Here is a 13,562-nt window from a genome sequence, read left to right on the forward strand (position 1 = left end):
CGTGATCTTTCTGTCAAATATGTATGGAAACATGCAATCTTTCAGTCAAGTACGTAAAGAAACACATGATCTTCCTGTTTACATTTCTTTTACAGTCAATTTACAGCTAAGGAAAGAGAAAAGACACAAGATCAAAGCAACTTTTTCATTATTAGTAGAGGACAGTGTAATGTACATTGAAAGATGGAGAAATGCACAGTCCAACATTATATTCACTGGACTCTTACACCCGCTTTCATTTCCTAATGTACCTGAAGGAGAATCCATGATAACTATGCAGCAACTCATCTTCAAAAAAGTAGAATTACTAAAATTTTCAGATGATGTGCAACCTGAATCATCATCAAATACCTCATTTTCATCATCTACAGACTCGTTGGGGTCTTTCAAAATCATTTTCTCTGAACATTTCTCTTCTTCACTGCACATTTTAACAAAAACATCAACAGAAAAGCGCAAAAAATTGATGAAACGGAGAGAACGCTATCATCGCCTAAGGTCTATGAAACAAGAAAGGGTGATAAAGGTTTCAAAAAGGATGAGTTGTTCAAATGATACTGCTACTGTCATCTACGAAGCCTCCAGACCTCATAGATGATTCAGGGGCCGTAGAAATGCATTTGAGACCGCAGAAAATCATCATAGCTCGCGCGATGTAATATTATGTCTGTTGTACATTCTCACTTGCTGCAAGTGCCATAATATTGCGCAAGACACACACTAAGTGTTAAGAAAGGAACATCAAGTGCAAAAATCTATTTACATGTCTACAGAATACAAAGGGTGTCAGATGTCAGATGCAATATGGCAACAGTTTCAGAAAACACACTTAAGACTAGCCTTTCACAGAATTTAAACTCTTCATTTTAAACTAAAACAAGATACAAATAAATCAAGTTTTACAATTAGTGCATCAAATGCAACAACCACCATAAACAGTATATAGGCCGAATTGGTAGAATTATTGGAATCTGATTTAACAAGCACATTTCACTACAAAATAATAAGAGAGCACTTGGAGATCATCTAATTGAAAGTAAACACTAGGTAGGTCCATGGGACATTTTTTTGAACATTTAGAACAACTCGAAATATTGGGACATCATCTAAAAGAACCAGACAAAACACTCAATCTCCAGAGTGACTTCAACAATTTTGACAAATACTCAGACAGTCTAGTCAGCAGCAACTCTCCAGGTTTGCTACAGAGTCACTCAGCATGGGATGACTTCAGCAGCCCCACTGCACTTGTTGGCAGTGAGGCTGTAAGCAGACTGAGCTCAGTGCATGCTAGCAGAAAACACAACTCAGATGCCCTCTAGTGAAAAACATGTGCATTCGATGTTTTAGATCAATATTTTAATTTAAATACTTAGTTTAACAAGATGTATCATGTATCAGTGTTAGGTACAATATCTACATTGCTTCTTAGTTTTAAATTAATTATATCACATCTTTCAGGCAATATCTTTGTTACATTCCAATACCACATAGTATCAGTGATTTTTCTCTAGCCATTACCCCTGATACATGTGACTATGTGATGGAAAATTGGTTTGGTAAAAAACTGGATGATATGGAATGTTGTTACAAGTGTACTATGGTGCTGTTACTTTTATTTTACTGCTTATGACTATATTCTTTTTAAAGAATTATTTACTTTTCACAATTCATAATTAATCAGGTACAATTTTAAGAATGTTAAATATTTTCAATTGATGTTATCAATTGAAAAAGTATATTATTATGTTTGAACATTAATTTTACATGATTATTCAATTTCTTCTCTTTTCTTCCTCCTTTTTCTCTTTCCAAAATCTCTTCATTCTTTGGTTGTGTTCCTGTTCCCTTTGTTCTGTCCACATTTTCCCTGTTTTCTTCCTGTCTTTTACTTCAAATTTCACATTCATAATTTCGTTGCTGAATTTGCTTCTTTCATTTATAATTCTCCTATTGATTCCTGCTTGTTTTTGGTCATCTATTTTTTGAAGCCAATTGATTTTTTGATTGAGCTGTTTACTACTCCAAAAATCATCTTTGTAATTCTATTGTTGTTGTTGTTGTTGTTGTTGTTGTTGTTCACTTTATGCATGTGTCCACAGAGTGTTTGTTGGAGTTTTCTGATCACATCTGTGAGTCTGCCTGTGTGAGTTAGTATAATTCTTTGATTGGTCTTTTACCCATATGCCTTTTCTGTGTATTCATCCAAAAAAAATTCTGAGGATGTTACATTCTATTTTTTTCTGTCTCAGTGATACCTGATGCTCTGAGTGTAGTAGTTGTTGATGCTTAAAGTGCCTCTTGCAGTACAGCTTTATTATAGTGCCTCAGTTTGGCCTTTCTTGGCGTATTTCTTTTATTGTGGTGCAGCCATGTGAGTTTGTACGCTTTCTGAAGTTTTTCTGTTCTCTCTATGTTGGATGTCTTGTTTGAGCCTCCTATTTGCATGTATTCCCCTAGATACTTGAATTTTTCCATTCTTCTAATCTTTCTGTATTTTGTGTGCATGATATGTTGTTTTCTCTTTCCATATACAGCAATTTCTCTTATCATATCTGTAGTGCTGTTCTGGCAGAGACTTTATATATGTGTTCCAGTGCTCCTTGTCCATTGTTGTGTTGAATGAGTGTTCTAGTTTTTCTGGCAGTTCCGTATTCTTCTAGTGTGTCAAAGAGGGTATGTCTGTCTACGGTGTTGTAGGTATTCTTTAGGTCCACAAATGTGACTACACTGTTGTCTGCTTGTCTGAGCTTCAAGAGTGCCCACAGATTCCAAATCTGTTCACTATATGATCTTCCTTTTCTGAAACCTGCCTGGTACTCACCTATCTTTATATCAGATTGTGATTCTAATATGTTGAGTAATGCCTTGGATAGAATTTGGTAAGTGATAGGTAATAATGATGTCCCTGTTTAATTATCAGAAGCCTATCTTGTTACCCTTTTCATACAGTTGGTGGATCAATGCGCATTTCCACATGTGTGGATTTTCTCTGTAATCCATATTCTGTGAGAATGTTATGAATTTTTTTGTAATTTTTTTTTCTATGAGTTTGCAGACTCAGTGATAAAGACATATTCCCCTGAGCCTCTGTTATTTTACAATCTCCTATAACTCTGTGAGTGTAGGAAGCTTGGATTTGGTATTGTATTAAGGAGCTTTAATTTTGTGTTTAGGTTTCTCATAACTGAAGAGTTTATCAAAGAATTTTTTTAAAGTATTTTGATGTTTTCTTTAGTATATGTTTCTAGAGAGCCATTTGTTCTTGTAAGAGATATTTGGAGGCTGATAAGCCTTTATATTTTCTCTGAATATTTTTTAGAAGTTTCTCATGTTATTCAATTTGAAGACTTCCTTGATTTTGCTCCATTAAGTTTCGGGAATGCAGCCGCATAAATTCTGCTTCTTCTTCTAATATTTCAGCTGTATACCTTTTAGCCATCTTCAGAGAGAGACGTACGACTGACGCTCCAGCGCTCGCTCCATCCTTTTAAACTCGCGGACCGCGCCACTGCGCAAGCGGCCACAGATAAACAAGGCGCCAGTGATGTTGATCGGTGGCAAAGACGTAACATATGCATGAGTAACGTCTGTGGCTGCGCATTCGATCCATGCTGGGAGGTCGATGTATTACTGGGAGCTGAACTGTAGCAACATCTTTGTTAGTTCAATATTGAAAGTGCCGGATTCCATGATTTATCTAATGTGAAACCGCTGTCTCTATTAATTAAATTCTTCTCCAAGCGAATTTCAATGGCCTCTTTTACTACGGAGTCCCAGAAAGATGAAACAGAAGTCAGAATTTCGACATTTTCATATACCATAGAGTGACCAGAATCAATACAATGCTCTGCCACAGCCGATTTACTGGGTTGTAAGAGTGTACCTGCGATGTTCCTTACACCTCTCTTGGACTGTACGATTCGTTTGTCCGATATATGAAAGGCCACATTCACATGGTATCTTGTAAACTCCAGGCTTGCGGAGTAGTAAGTCATCTTTAACAGAACCCAGGAGTGCAGCCGTCTTCGCCGGTGGACGAAAAATCACTTTTACTTTATGTTTAGTGAGGATCCGTCCTATTTTGGATGAAAGGCTTCCCACATACGGCAGGACAGCCATGGATTTAAATGTTTCCTCGTCATCTTCTTCATTTCTTACAGACACCTTAGGTTTTATTTGTAGTGCCTTACGTATCTGTTGTGGAGAATACCCGTTGTCCTCAAAAACTCTCTTCAGATGTAAAAGTTCGTCTTTTAAACTACTTTCATCAGATATGATGTGTGCTCGGTGTACCAAAGTTCTTAGAACACTACTCGTCTGCGAAGGATGGTGACAGCTATTTGCATGTAAATATAAGTCCGTATGGGTCGGTTTCCGATATACTCCATGGCCCAGAGTGCCATCTTCTTTGCGCCGAAGCAAGACATCCAAAAATGGAAGACATCCCTCCTTTTCCACTTCCATTGTAAACTGAATTTGTCCATGTATGGAATTCAGATGGTTTAAGAAGTCCTGCAATTTGTCCTCGCCATGGGGCCACACTACGAAGGTGTCGTCAACGTACCTCCAAAAAAACTGTAGGCTTCAAACTAGCAACTCCAGGGCCTTCTCCTCGAAATCCTCCATAAATAAATTGGCCACCAAGGGTGACAAAGGACTACCCATGGCAACACCGTCAGTCTGTTCAAAAAAGTCGTTATTAAATAAAAAGTTTGTGGAGGTCATCACATGGTGAAACAAAGCTAAAATCTCCTTATCAAAACTTTTTCCTATGAGATCTAAAGATTCAGAGAGAGGTACCTTAGTAAATAGCGACACTACATCAAAGCTCACTAATAGATCAGTGGTGTTCAGTTTCAAAGATTTTAATTTGCCAAAGAAATCTGCAGAATTCCTTATATGATGATCACATTTTCCCACAAGCGGTCTCAATAGTGACACCAGGTGCTTGGCACAATCATAGTTGGGAGAACCAATATTGCTCACGATAGGACATAGAGGAACATCTTTCTTATGGATCTTTGGGAGTCCATAAAGCCTTAGAGGCACTGCACCACTTGGTTTTAGTCTTCGTATGACTTCCGGTGGAAATGGGGGGGCATTCAAAAGCGACGCCGTCTTCCTTACCACCTTGTTGGTTGGGTCCTTACTGATCTTCCGGTACATACTATAATTGAGTAAGCTGTATATCTTATCATGGTAGTCGTCACGTGACATTAAAACAGTGGCATTACCTTTATCAGCAGGGGGAACCACCGTTTCGGTATCTTGGCGGAGCATACGTAGTGCAGTCCTCTCTTCTTTGTGGGTGCAGTGCCTCTAAGGCTTTATGGTCTCCCAAAGATCCATAAGAAAGATGTTCCTCTATGTCCTATCGTGAGCAATATTGGTTCTCCCAACTATGATTGTGCCAAGCACCTGGTGTCACTATTGAGGCCGCTTGTGGGAAAATGTGATCATCATATAAGGAATTATGCAGATTTCTTTGGCAAATTAAAATCTTTGAAACTGAACACCTCTGATCTATTAGTGAGCTTTGATGTAGTGTCGCTATTTACTAAGGTACCTCTCTCTGAATCTTTAGATCTCATAGGAAGAAGTTTTGATAAGGAGATTTTAGCTTTGTTTCACCATATGATGACCTCCACAAACTTTTTATTTAATAACAACTTTTTTGAACAGACTGACGGTGTTGCCATGGGTAGTCCTTTGTCACCCTTGGTGGCCAATTTATTTATGGAGGATTTCGAGGAGAAGGCCCTGGAGTCTGCTAGTTTGAAGCCTACAGTTTTTTTGGAGGTACGTTGACGACACCTTTGTAGTGTGGCCCCATGGCGAGGACAAATTGCAGGACTTCTTAAACCATCTGAATTCCATACATGGACAAATTCAGTTTACAATGGAAGTGGAAAAGGAGGGATGTCTTCCATTTTTAGATGTCTTGGTTCAGCGCAAAGAAGATGGCACTCTGGGCCATGCAGTATATCGGAAACCGACCCATACGGACTTATATTTACATGCAAATAGATGTCACCATCCTTCGCAGATGAGTAGTCTTCTAAGAACTTTGGTACACCGAGCACATGTCATATCTGATGAAAGTAGTTTAAAAGACGAACTTTTACATCTGAAGAGAGTTTTTGAGGACAACGGGTATTCTCCACAACAGATACGTAAGGCACTACAAATAAAACCTAAGGTGTCCGTAAGGAATACAGAAGATGACGAGGAAACATTTAAATCCATGGCTGTCCTGCTGTATGTGGGAAGCCTTTCATCCAAAATAGGACGGATCCTCACTAAACATAAAGTAAAAGTGATTTTTCGTCCACCGGCGAAGACGGCTGCACTCCTGGGTTCTGTTAAAGATGACTTACTACTCCGCAAGCCTGGAGTTTACAAGATACCATGTGAATGTGGCCTTTCATATATCGGACAAACGAATCGTACAGTCCAAGAGAGGTGTATGGAACATCGCAGGTACACTCGGCTCTTACAACCCAGTAAATCGGCTGTGGCAGAGCATTGTATTGATTCTGGTCACTCTATGGTATATGAAAATGTCGAAATTCTGACTTCTGTTTCATCTTTCTGGGACTCCGTAGTAAAAGAGGCCATTGAAATCCACTTGGCGAAGAATTTAATTAATAGAGACAGCGGTTTCACATTAGATAAATCATGGAATCCGGCACTTTCAATATTGAACTTACAAAGACGTCGCTACAGTTCAGCTCCCAGTAATACATCGACCTCCCAGCATGGATCAAATGTGCAGCCACAGACGTTACTCATGCATATGTTACGTCTTTGCCGCCGATCAACATCACTGGTGCTTGTTTATCTGTGGCCGCATGCGCAGTGGCGCGGTCCGCGAGTTTAAAAGGACGGAGCGAACGCTGGAACGTCAGTCGTACGGCTCTCTCTGAAGATGGCTGAAAGGTATACAGCTGAAATAATAGAAGAAGAAGCAGAATTTATGCGGCTGCATTCCCGAAACTTAATGGAGCAGTCTTTGCGCCGTGAAAACCTGAAGATTCCTTTATTTTATTTAGACCACTTTTGCTGTAGGTCATTTTGACTTTTCCAGTATGTTTCAACGATTTTTTTCTGGGCTTCATGGAAATCCAGCACTGTTAGTGTTGTTCTATTACAGCTAAGCATCTCCCAAGTCTGGATTCTTCATTCAATGACCTGACTAGGTCGTAAGTTGCGTTCCATCATCTAAGTTTGTGATTCCATGAAGGTTGTCTCCAAGGCTTTGCCTTCTCAACTGTCTTCGCAATGTCTATCCAATTTTCTGTTGTTTTTTGATTAATTTCATCAATAATTTTGTCTTTGTTTATTTTCAAGTACTATGGGTCTTGTCTTAAAAATATGTTCCGCATTGTTCTTTTCTGTTTCTTGGGTTTGGCCTAATTTTTACTTGTAGCGAGTGATGGTCAAACCCCAAGAACCCAATATGTTGTCCTAAATAGCAAGTGTTCATCAGAGACAAGGGTATCATCAGGAGCACCCCACACCCTAGGGAAGCGTAATAGGGCTGCCCTTATTCCCCGTATACGTAAATGATCTGAGAGGGTGAGCTGCTGCTACTGCTGCTCCTGATGATGATGCTGTGGTGTATAGGAAGGGTATTAATAATGAGTGACTGGGAGGATAAAAGACAACATAGACAAAATTTCTAGTTGGTGTGATGAATGGCAGCTTGCTCTAAATGTAGAAAAATGTAAATTAATGAAGATTAGTGAAAAAAAAATCCTGTAATGTTCAAATACGGCATTAGTAGTGTGGTGTTTGACACAATCACTTTGATTAAATATGTAGGTACAATGCTACAAAGCAGTATGAAATGAAACGAGCACATATGGAGGGTAATCAGGAAGGCAAATGATCAACTTAGGTTTATTGTGAGAATTTTGCAGAAGTGTAGCTCACCTACAAAAGAGATCACGTACAGAACATTAGTGTGAGCCATTCTTCAGTATCAGCAATGCTTGAGTGTTTAGGATTCTTAGCATGGTGGAGTAAAGGAAGACATCAAAACAGTTCAGAGGCAGTCAGCCAGATTTATTACCTGTAGGTTCCATCGACATGCAAGTGTTATGGAGGTGCTTTGTGAATTCAAATGGGAAGCCCTGGAAGGAAGATGACTTTCTTTTCATGAAACACAATTGAGAAAATTTAGAGAACCAGCATTTGAAGTTTACTGCAGAATGATTCTACTGCCACCATTGTACATTTTGCTTAAGGACCATGAAAATAAGCTAAGGGAAATTATGGCTCGTATGGAGGCATACAGACAGGCATTTTTCCCTCACTCTATTTGTGAGTGGAGAAGGAAAGGAAATGACTGGCAGTGGTACAAGGTACCCTCTACATGCACCAAATGGTGGCTCACTGAGTACTTTTGTAGCTGTAGATGTATATCCCTTTCATGTACTCACATTCAAAATCTGTCTTGCATTTTTGTTTCTTATGTCTACACGATCTCTTCAGAATTCTCCTGATATGTTTGTGGGCATTTTCCATGTTGAGTTTTGTCTTGTGTTTTGAAATTGTATCAACATTATTTTTAAGTTAAAGTTTTTACAATAATGAACAATATGTTCCCCATTTTGTTCATGCATTTGTGTGCTGTACAAAGTAATAGTTATTTAATTACGTTTTATTTTATTCTATTTTTAGCTCTGAAGTTTAACATTAAATATGCTCAAAACTAGTTATCAAGTGTGACTAATTCCAACTGAGACTTTTACAATAAATATTTTAAAATATAAAAAGCCTCACAGAATTGTTCCACTAATGATGCAGCTGGGATATGTTATGCTTAAAGCACCTTTAAGTCATTGATGTGGAATATAGTTCGAACAAATAATGTTGTTTCCATGTGATTTTTATCTGCATACTGGATATTGTAGAAACAAACTTTACTGCTGTGCTGGTTTTATATTATGTGTCTGTTTGTAATTATAATTACTATGGAACAGTTGTTTCCATGTACCTTCTAGTCTTCTATAATATCATATGAGAAATTAAGCTTAGTTGTCATAACAGACTGCTGAAAAGCTGCTTTGCTAATTAGTCAATCTTAAGTGCAGTGGTGTCATTGTAGATTTTCTCTTTCACTTTCAGTCCATGCACCACTCAATTTGTGCTGGAACTAGTCTTGGAATTAAACTGTGCGAGGGAAATGTTCAGTCAAACATTGTATTTATTAAACTTCCTGGCACATTGGCCAGACCAAGACTCGAACTCAGGACCTTTGCCTTTCATGGGCAAGTGCTCTACCATCTGAGCTACCCAACCATGACTCACGCCCCGTCCTCACAGCTTCACTTCTGCCAGTACCTTGTCTCCTTATTATGCAAGAATCAATCTTATGTTAATATTAAAAATTCTATTGCATGTTTGTGTGTTATAGTGGTGTCTTTGACTCCGCTTTTTCTTCATGAGAAACCACTAGGTAAATGAAACTTTAAGAAATAGTTAATTACTGTGATACAAAGATAAGAATAAAAGTGACACTGTCAAGAGCTTTGGAGACAGCTTTCTATGTAAAGTAGCAATGCAATTACAAATGCAAACTTTTATCTTACTGATTCTAACAAGTTTTAAAATGATTTTTGTGTATAACTAATAATGACGTTACAAGTATAAGGTCTGACATGAAGAAAATGACACTGCCTGCGTTGCTATGGAACTGTTTGTCATAACTTATTAGAGCCAAATCGGTTCTCAACCTTAAACTGGGTGCATACACTGTGACAAATTCCAACTTTCCAGATACACAGCAGCAGTGGTCGAGCAGTTTATTACTATAGTGTTCTTGTGCTCTGCCAGTCTGGAAGACAGTCTTGTTTCTCTTTTGTCAGACCTTGTACCTTCAAGTGGATGCACACAGTACAAACCTTTAGTTATGCTCCACCACGGCAAGGTAATATAGGTAAGGAAAGCATTTAGGGGTACAGATTGTGCTCTCCGGCTTTCTTTCCAGAAATGGAACGTCTGAGTAAAGCCACGCATGGTCCACAAGGGATTGTACACACCATCATCTAACTCTGTAAACAGAGGAGAACCCAGGTAATTTCTAAAAACAAAAATATAAATGAACTACATTTTTTGCATTTATGTTACTCTGACAAAATTACAGAAATAATAAGTAATATCATGTTTGAAAATATTTATGACACTTTCATTGTATTTCTTCTTTTTTCCCTATCCTTTAGTATTCCATGATTAAGTACAAATCATACAAAAATCTACACAAATTTGTAATAAAGTTGACAAATTTTACATTAAAACTCTGTACTTTTGCAATATTTGAGAAACATGGAGTACCTGATGCAATTTCTTCGTAAAATGTGAAAGAAACCTAATTACAGTGGATACAGGGTTCCTCTACTTTTAATGTTTAACAGGACTTCAAAAACCTGCAAAACACAGTTTCTGTTATTTGGAAGGGGAGGAGTTACAAAGATTAGTTGTGAATAGTAAGTACTATTTTTATGTTCCTGATGCATCACCACTGATATTCTTGCTCATGAAATCCTATGGATTATTGGTAAATTCATATTTTGCATCCACCATCACCTCAGATTTATGACATGAGAAACTTCCATTTTCTACGACAATTCATTTCAGCACAGCTGTTTTTTCCTCAGTACTGTGGTGAGTGGTTATAAGCATAAACCAGTCCATAGTTTTATACTTCATAAGTACTTGAGATTAATTTTGCTTGCATTTTATATTGAACAAATGAGGTGCAAACTACAATGGAAGTTATACAGAGACACCAATGAAGTTATTATACTCTCATTTGTTCACTCTTAGTTAACACTATCCCTCTTGATCCACTGTAAAAGTGCCTTTAATAGTTATTGTTAGGCATTGGATGTGGAATGGTCTGAATAACTTCTAAATGAACTTTTGGAGGTATTTATGTCACTGTTTTCATCATATGCCATGAATATTCCATTTAAATTTCTGTAATAACATCATCTGCTTATAAAGAAGATCTGTTTGTCAAACTTGTGTAACACAAAATGGAAGGCTTTTTTCCACTCTTTTTTTGTGATATATTGGAACCTCTGCTGGTGGTTAAAACAAACTGAGCATCATTTGCTATGCTACAACTCAAGAATTAAAATATAGACCAGAATTCTGAGCTGTAAACTGGGGAAGAGCAGAGTGTCAGCTGCAGCTTTAGAGCAAGTAAGAAGGAAAAAAGAAAAAGCCTATTGATCATACAGGAACTGCTTTTCTATCAGCAATATCATCATGAGCAAGCAAGACCTATCTAAGTATATCATAGAGCACACATTTATTGGTCACTAAATCAAATACCTATCGGAAATCAACTAAAATATGTAAATCAGATGCTAAGCACAGTTTGAATACAATATGGTAATGGTAAACAACAAAAATCATCATGTTTTTATTTTCTACAAAGATTTTAATCATATAATCCATAACTAGCAAAACTTTCATGGCACTGGTGAAACTGCCTCTTCCATGTAGCGGTGAAGTTAAGATTTCAGAAGGTTGCACTAACAGCATCTGCTACAGAACTGAAACAAAACACATGATGGGGCAAAAAAAGTATAGCATCCTTAAAAGCTTTAGTAATAGTCCAGTTCTATTCTTCACTTTCACAAATGACCTACTAAAGATTTGGTTGTTCATAACTATAAACTTTGCAAATGACATGGGCATATTATGTAGATTTTTTAAATTTTACTTTAATTATGTTGTAATTATGAGTGAAAATTCAATAACAAAGAATTTGACCACTAAAGTAAATTTTACATTTTTGAGGAAAAGATTCAAAAGCTATTCAGAAAAATACTTCTGCTTTGGAAGGTAGATAATACGGTATATTGCCATTGCTGTTTTATCCCAAAATGTAAAGGATGACGAAGAAAGTAGTTCACATTCAGATGACCATCATAATACAGTTCATCTTACTGTAATCAGTATGAAACTGTAGGAGGTACAGATGACGACAATCTTATGTAAGATTTAATGGATAAAGACTTTCTGCACAAAGGACCACATACTATCATTGTTGGTGATGCATTCACACAAAAAATATTCTTTATACATTTTTCATTTTTTTCCATACAACCTAAATTATATTCCACAGATCCCATGTTCATATCTACAGAATGATTCAAAATACCCCAGGCTATTAGACATGATAGATGAAGATCCACTTGTGTTCATAGCTGAGCGTTTTGATATAATACCATGGAGTCCAGTACTGTATTTCCTCTTGCCAATTTTGCAGACAATGTTCAGATTAGATTGGATTAGATTCAGTTTTCGGTACATGGACCCAAAAATGAGATGATTCTCATGGGTATGGTGGCATGTGTCAGATAGTATAACATAAAACAACTGAATATAATACTTACTACCCTGATCATTTGTCAGCAGATTGTCAAAATAGGTATACACATTACAGTAAACTGGGTGCTAATATTTACAGAATTAATGTACTGTCAGAATGAAACATTGTTACGCACTTTTAGAAAATTTAATCGTATACAAAATACTTAATCTTGACTGTTGCGAACGAGAGCTGTCGACACTGAAACCTAATAGACGTTTTTACTTTAACTTGTCTACCAGTCCCTGTTAAGATATTCATCTATAGAGTAGAAGGAGCTGCCAATAAAGAAAGTCTTTCAAACTCTGTTGAAACCATGCTTTATCTGAAACCAAGTTTTTATTGGTCGCTGGCAATTTATTGAAAGTGTGTGTTCCTGAATATTGGAATCCTTTTTGGAGCAAGGTAAATGATTTTAGGTCTTTATGTAGATTATTCTTATTCCTAGTATTGATAGTATGTATTGAGATATTGGTTGGAAATAGAGATACATTACTCACAACAAATTTCGCTAAGGAATAAATATACTGAGAAGCAGTCTGTTCAGTGGCAATGTTGTTCTGAACTTATCACTGCACAACTTGAGTGAGTGTGGAGGGGGATCCATCAGTTTCCTTTTGTTTTGTTAAAGGAATAATAAGCAATGAGATGGAAGTAGGGCAGCCTGCCATCCTAGTCCTATAGTAATGACACACAGTCTCACTACAGATGCAGTATGATCAGCTTTCAAAGCATGTCCACTGATGCATATCCTATAGTCGTTTATTCCACAAAAAATTAGGAAAGGTTGTAAAATTCAACATATTGAATTACACAGAACATAAAATTTTTTGTTGCACTGCGAAAGTTCTACACAATGGTGTGGACAGTTAAGTTTTTGCAACATAATATAGAATTCAGTTCTGAATCTGAATAAAGGGACTAATATGTACATGGAGATTATTATGTGTACCTTGTGTTGTTTACCTGGTGGAATTACTAATAGTTGCTAATGCTATTACAGAGAAATTGTGTTGTGAAGTGAATGTAAGAATTTCAACAAGATCTTTGAAGACACCTCTACAAAACGTTTCCAATTATCTGCTTTCAACATAATTCATATATCGCTCAATTTTACAGAATGAATATTTTGCCTGTCTACTGAGTAATTTTGGCAACACCACATCTAGTG

General features: G+C 37.1%; 1 protein-coding gene across 5 annotated transcripts in view; it reads right to left on the reverse strand.

The window, feature by feature from the left end:
- LOC126473449 (uncharacterized protein KIAA0930 homolog) overlaps positions 1 to 13,562 on the reverse strand; it is a 113,414-nt gene that overhangs the window by 22,305 nt on the left and 77,547 nt on the right. For all 5 annotated transcript variants that reach the window (XM_050100506.1, XM_050100503.1, XM_050100505.1 and 2 more), the window contains one exon: positions 9,912 to 10,061. In XM_050100506.1, coding sequence (XP_049956463.1) covers positions 9,912 to 10,061 — 150 coding nt within the window. The remainder of the gene's footprint in view (positions 1 to 9,911; positions 10,062 to 13,562) is intronic.

This window comes from Schistocerca serialis, chromosome 4 (assembly GCF_023864345.2).
Source record: "Schistocerca serialis cubense isolate TAMUIC-IGC-003099 chromosome 4, iqSchSeri2.2, whole genome shotgun sequence".
NCBI classification, from domain to species: Eukaryota; Metazoa; Arthropoda; class Insecta; order Orthoptera; family Acrididae; genus Schistocerca; species Schistocerca serialis.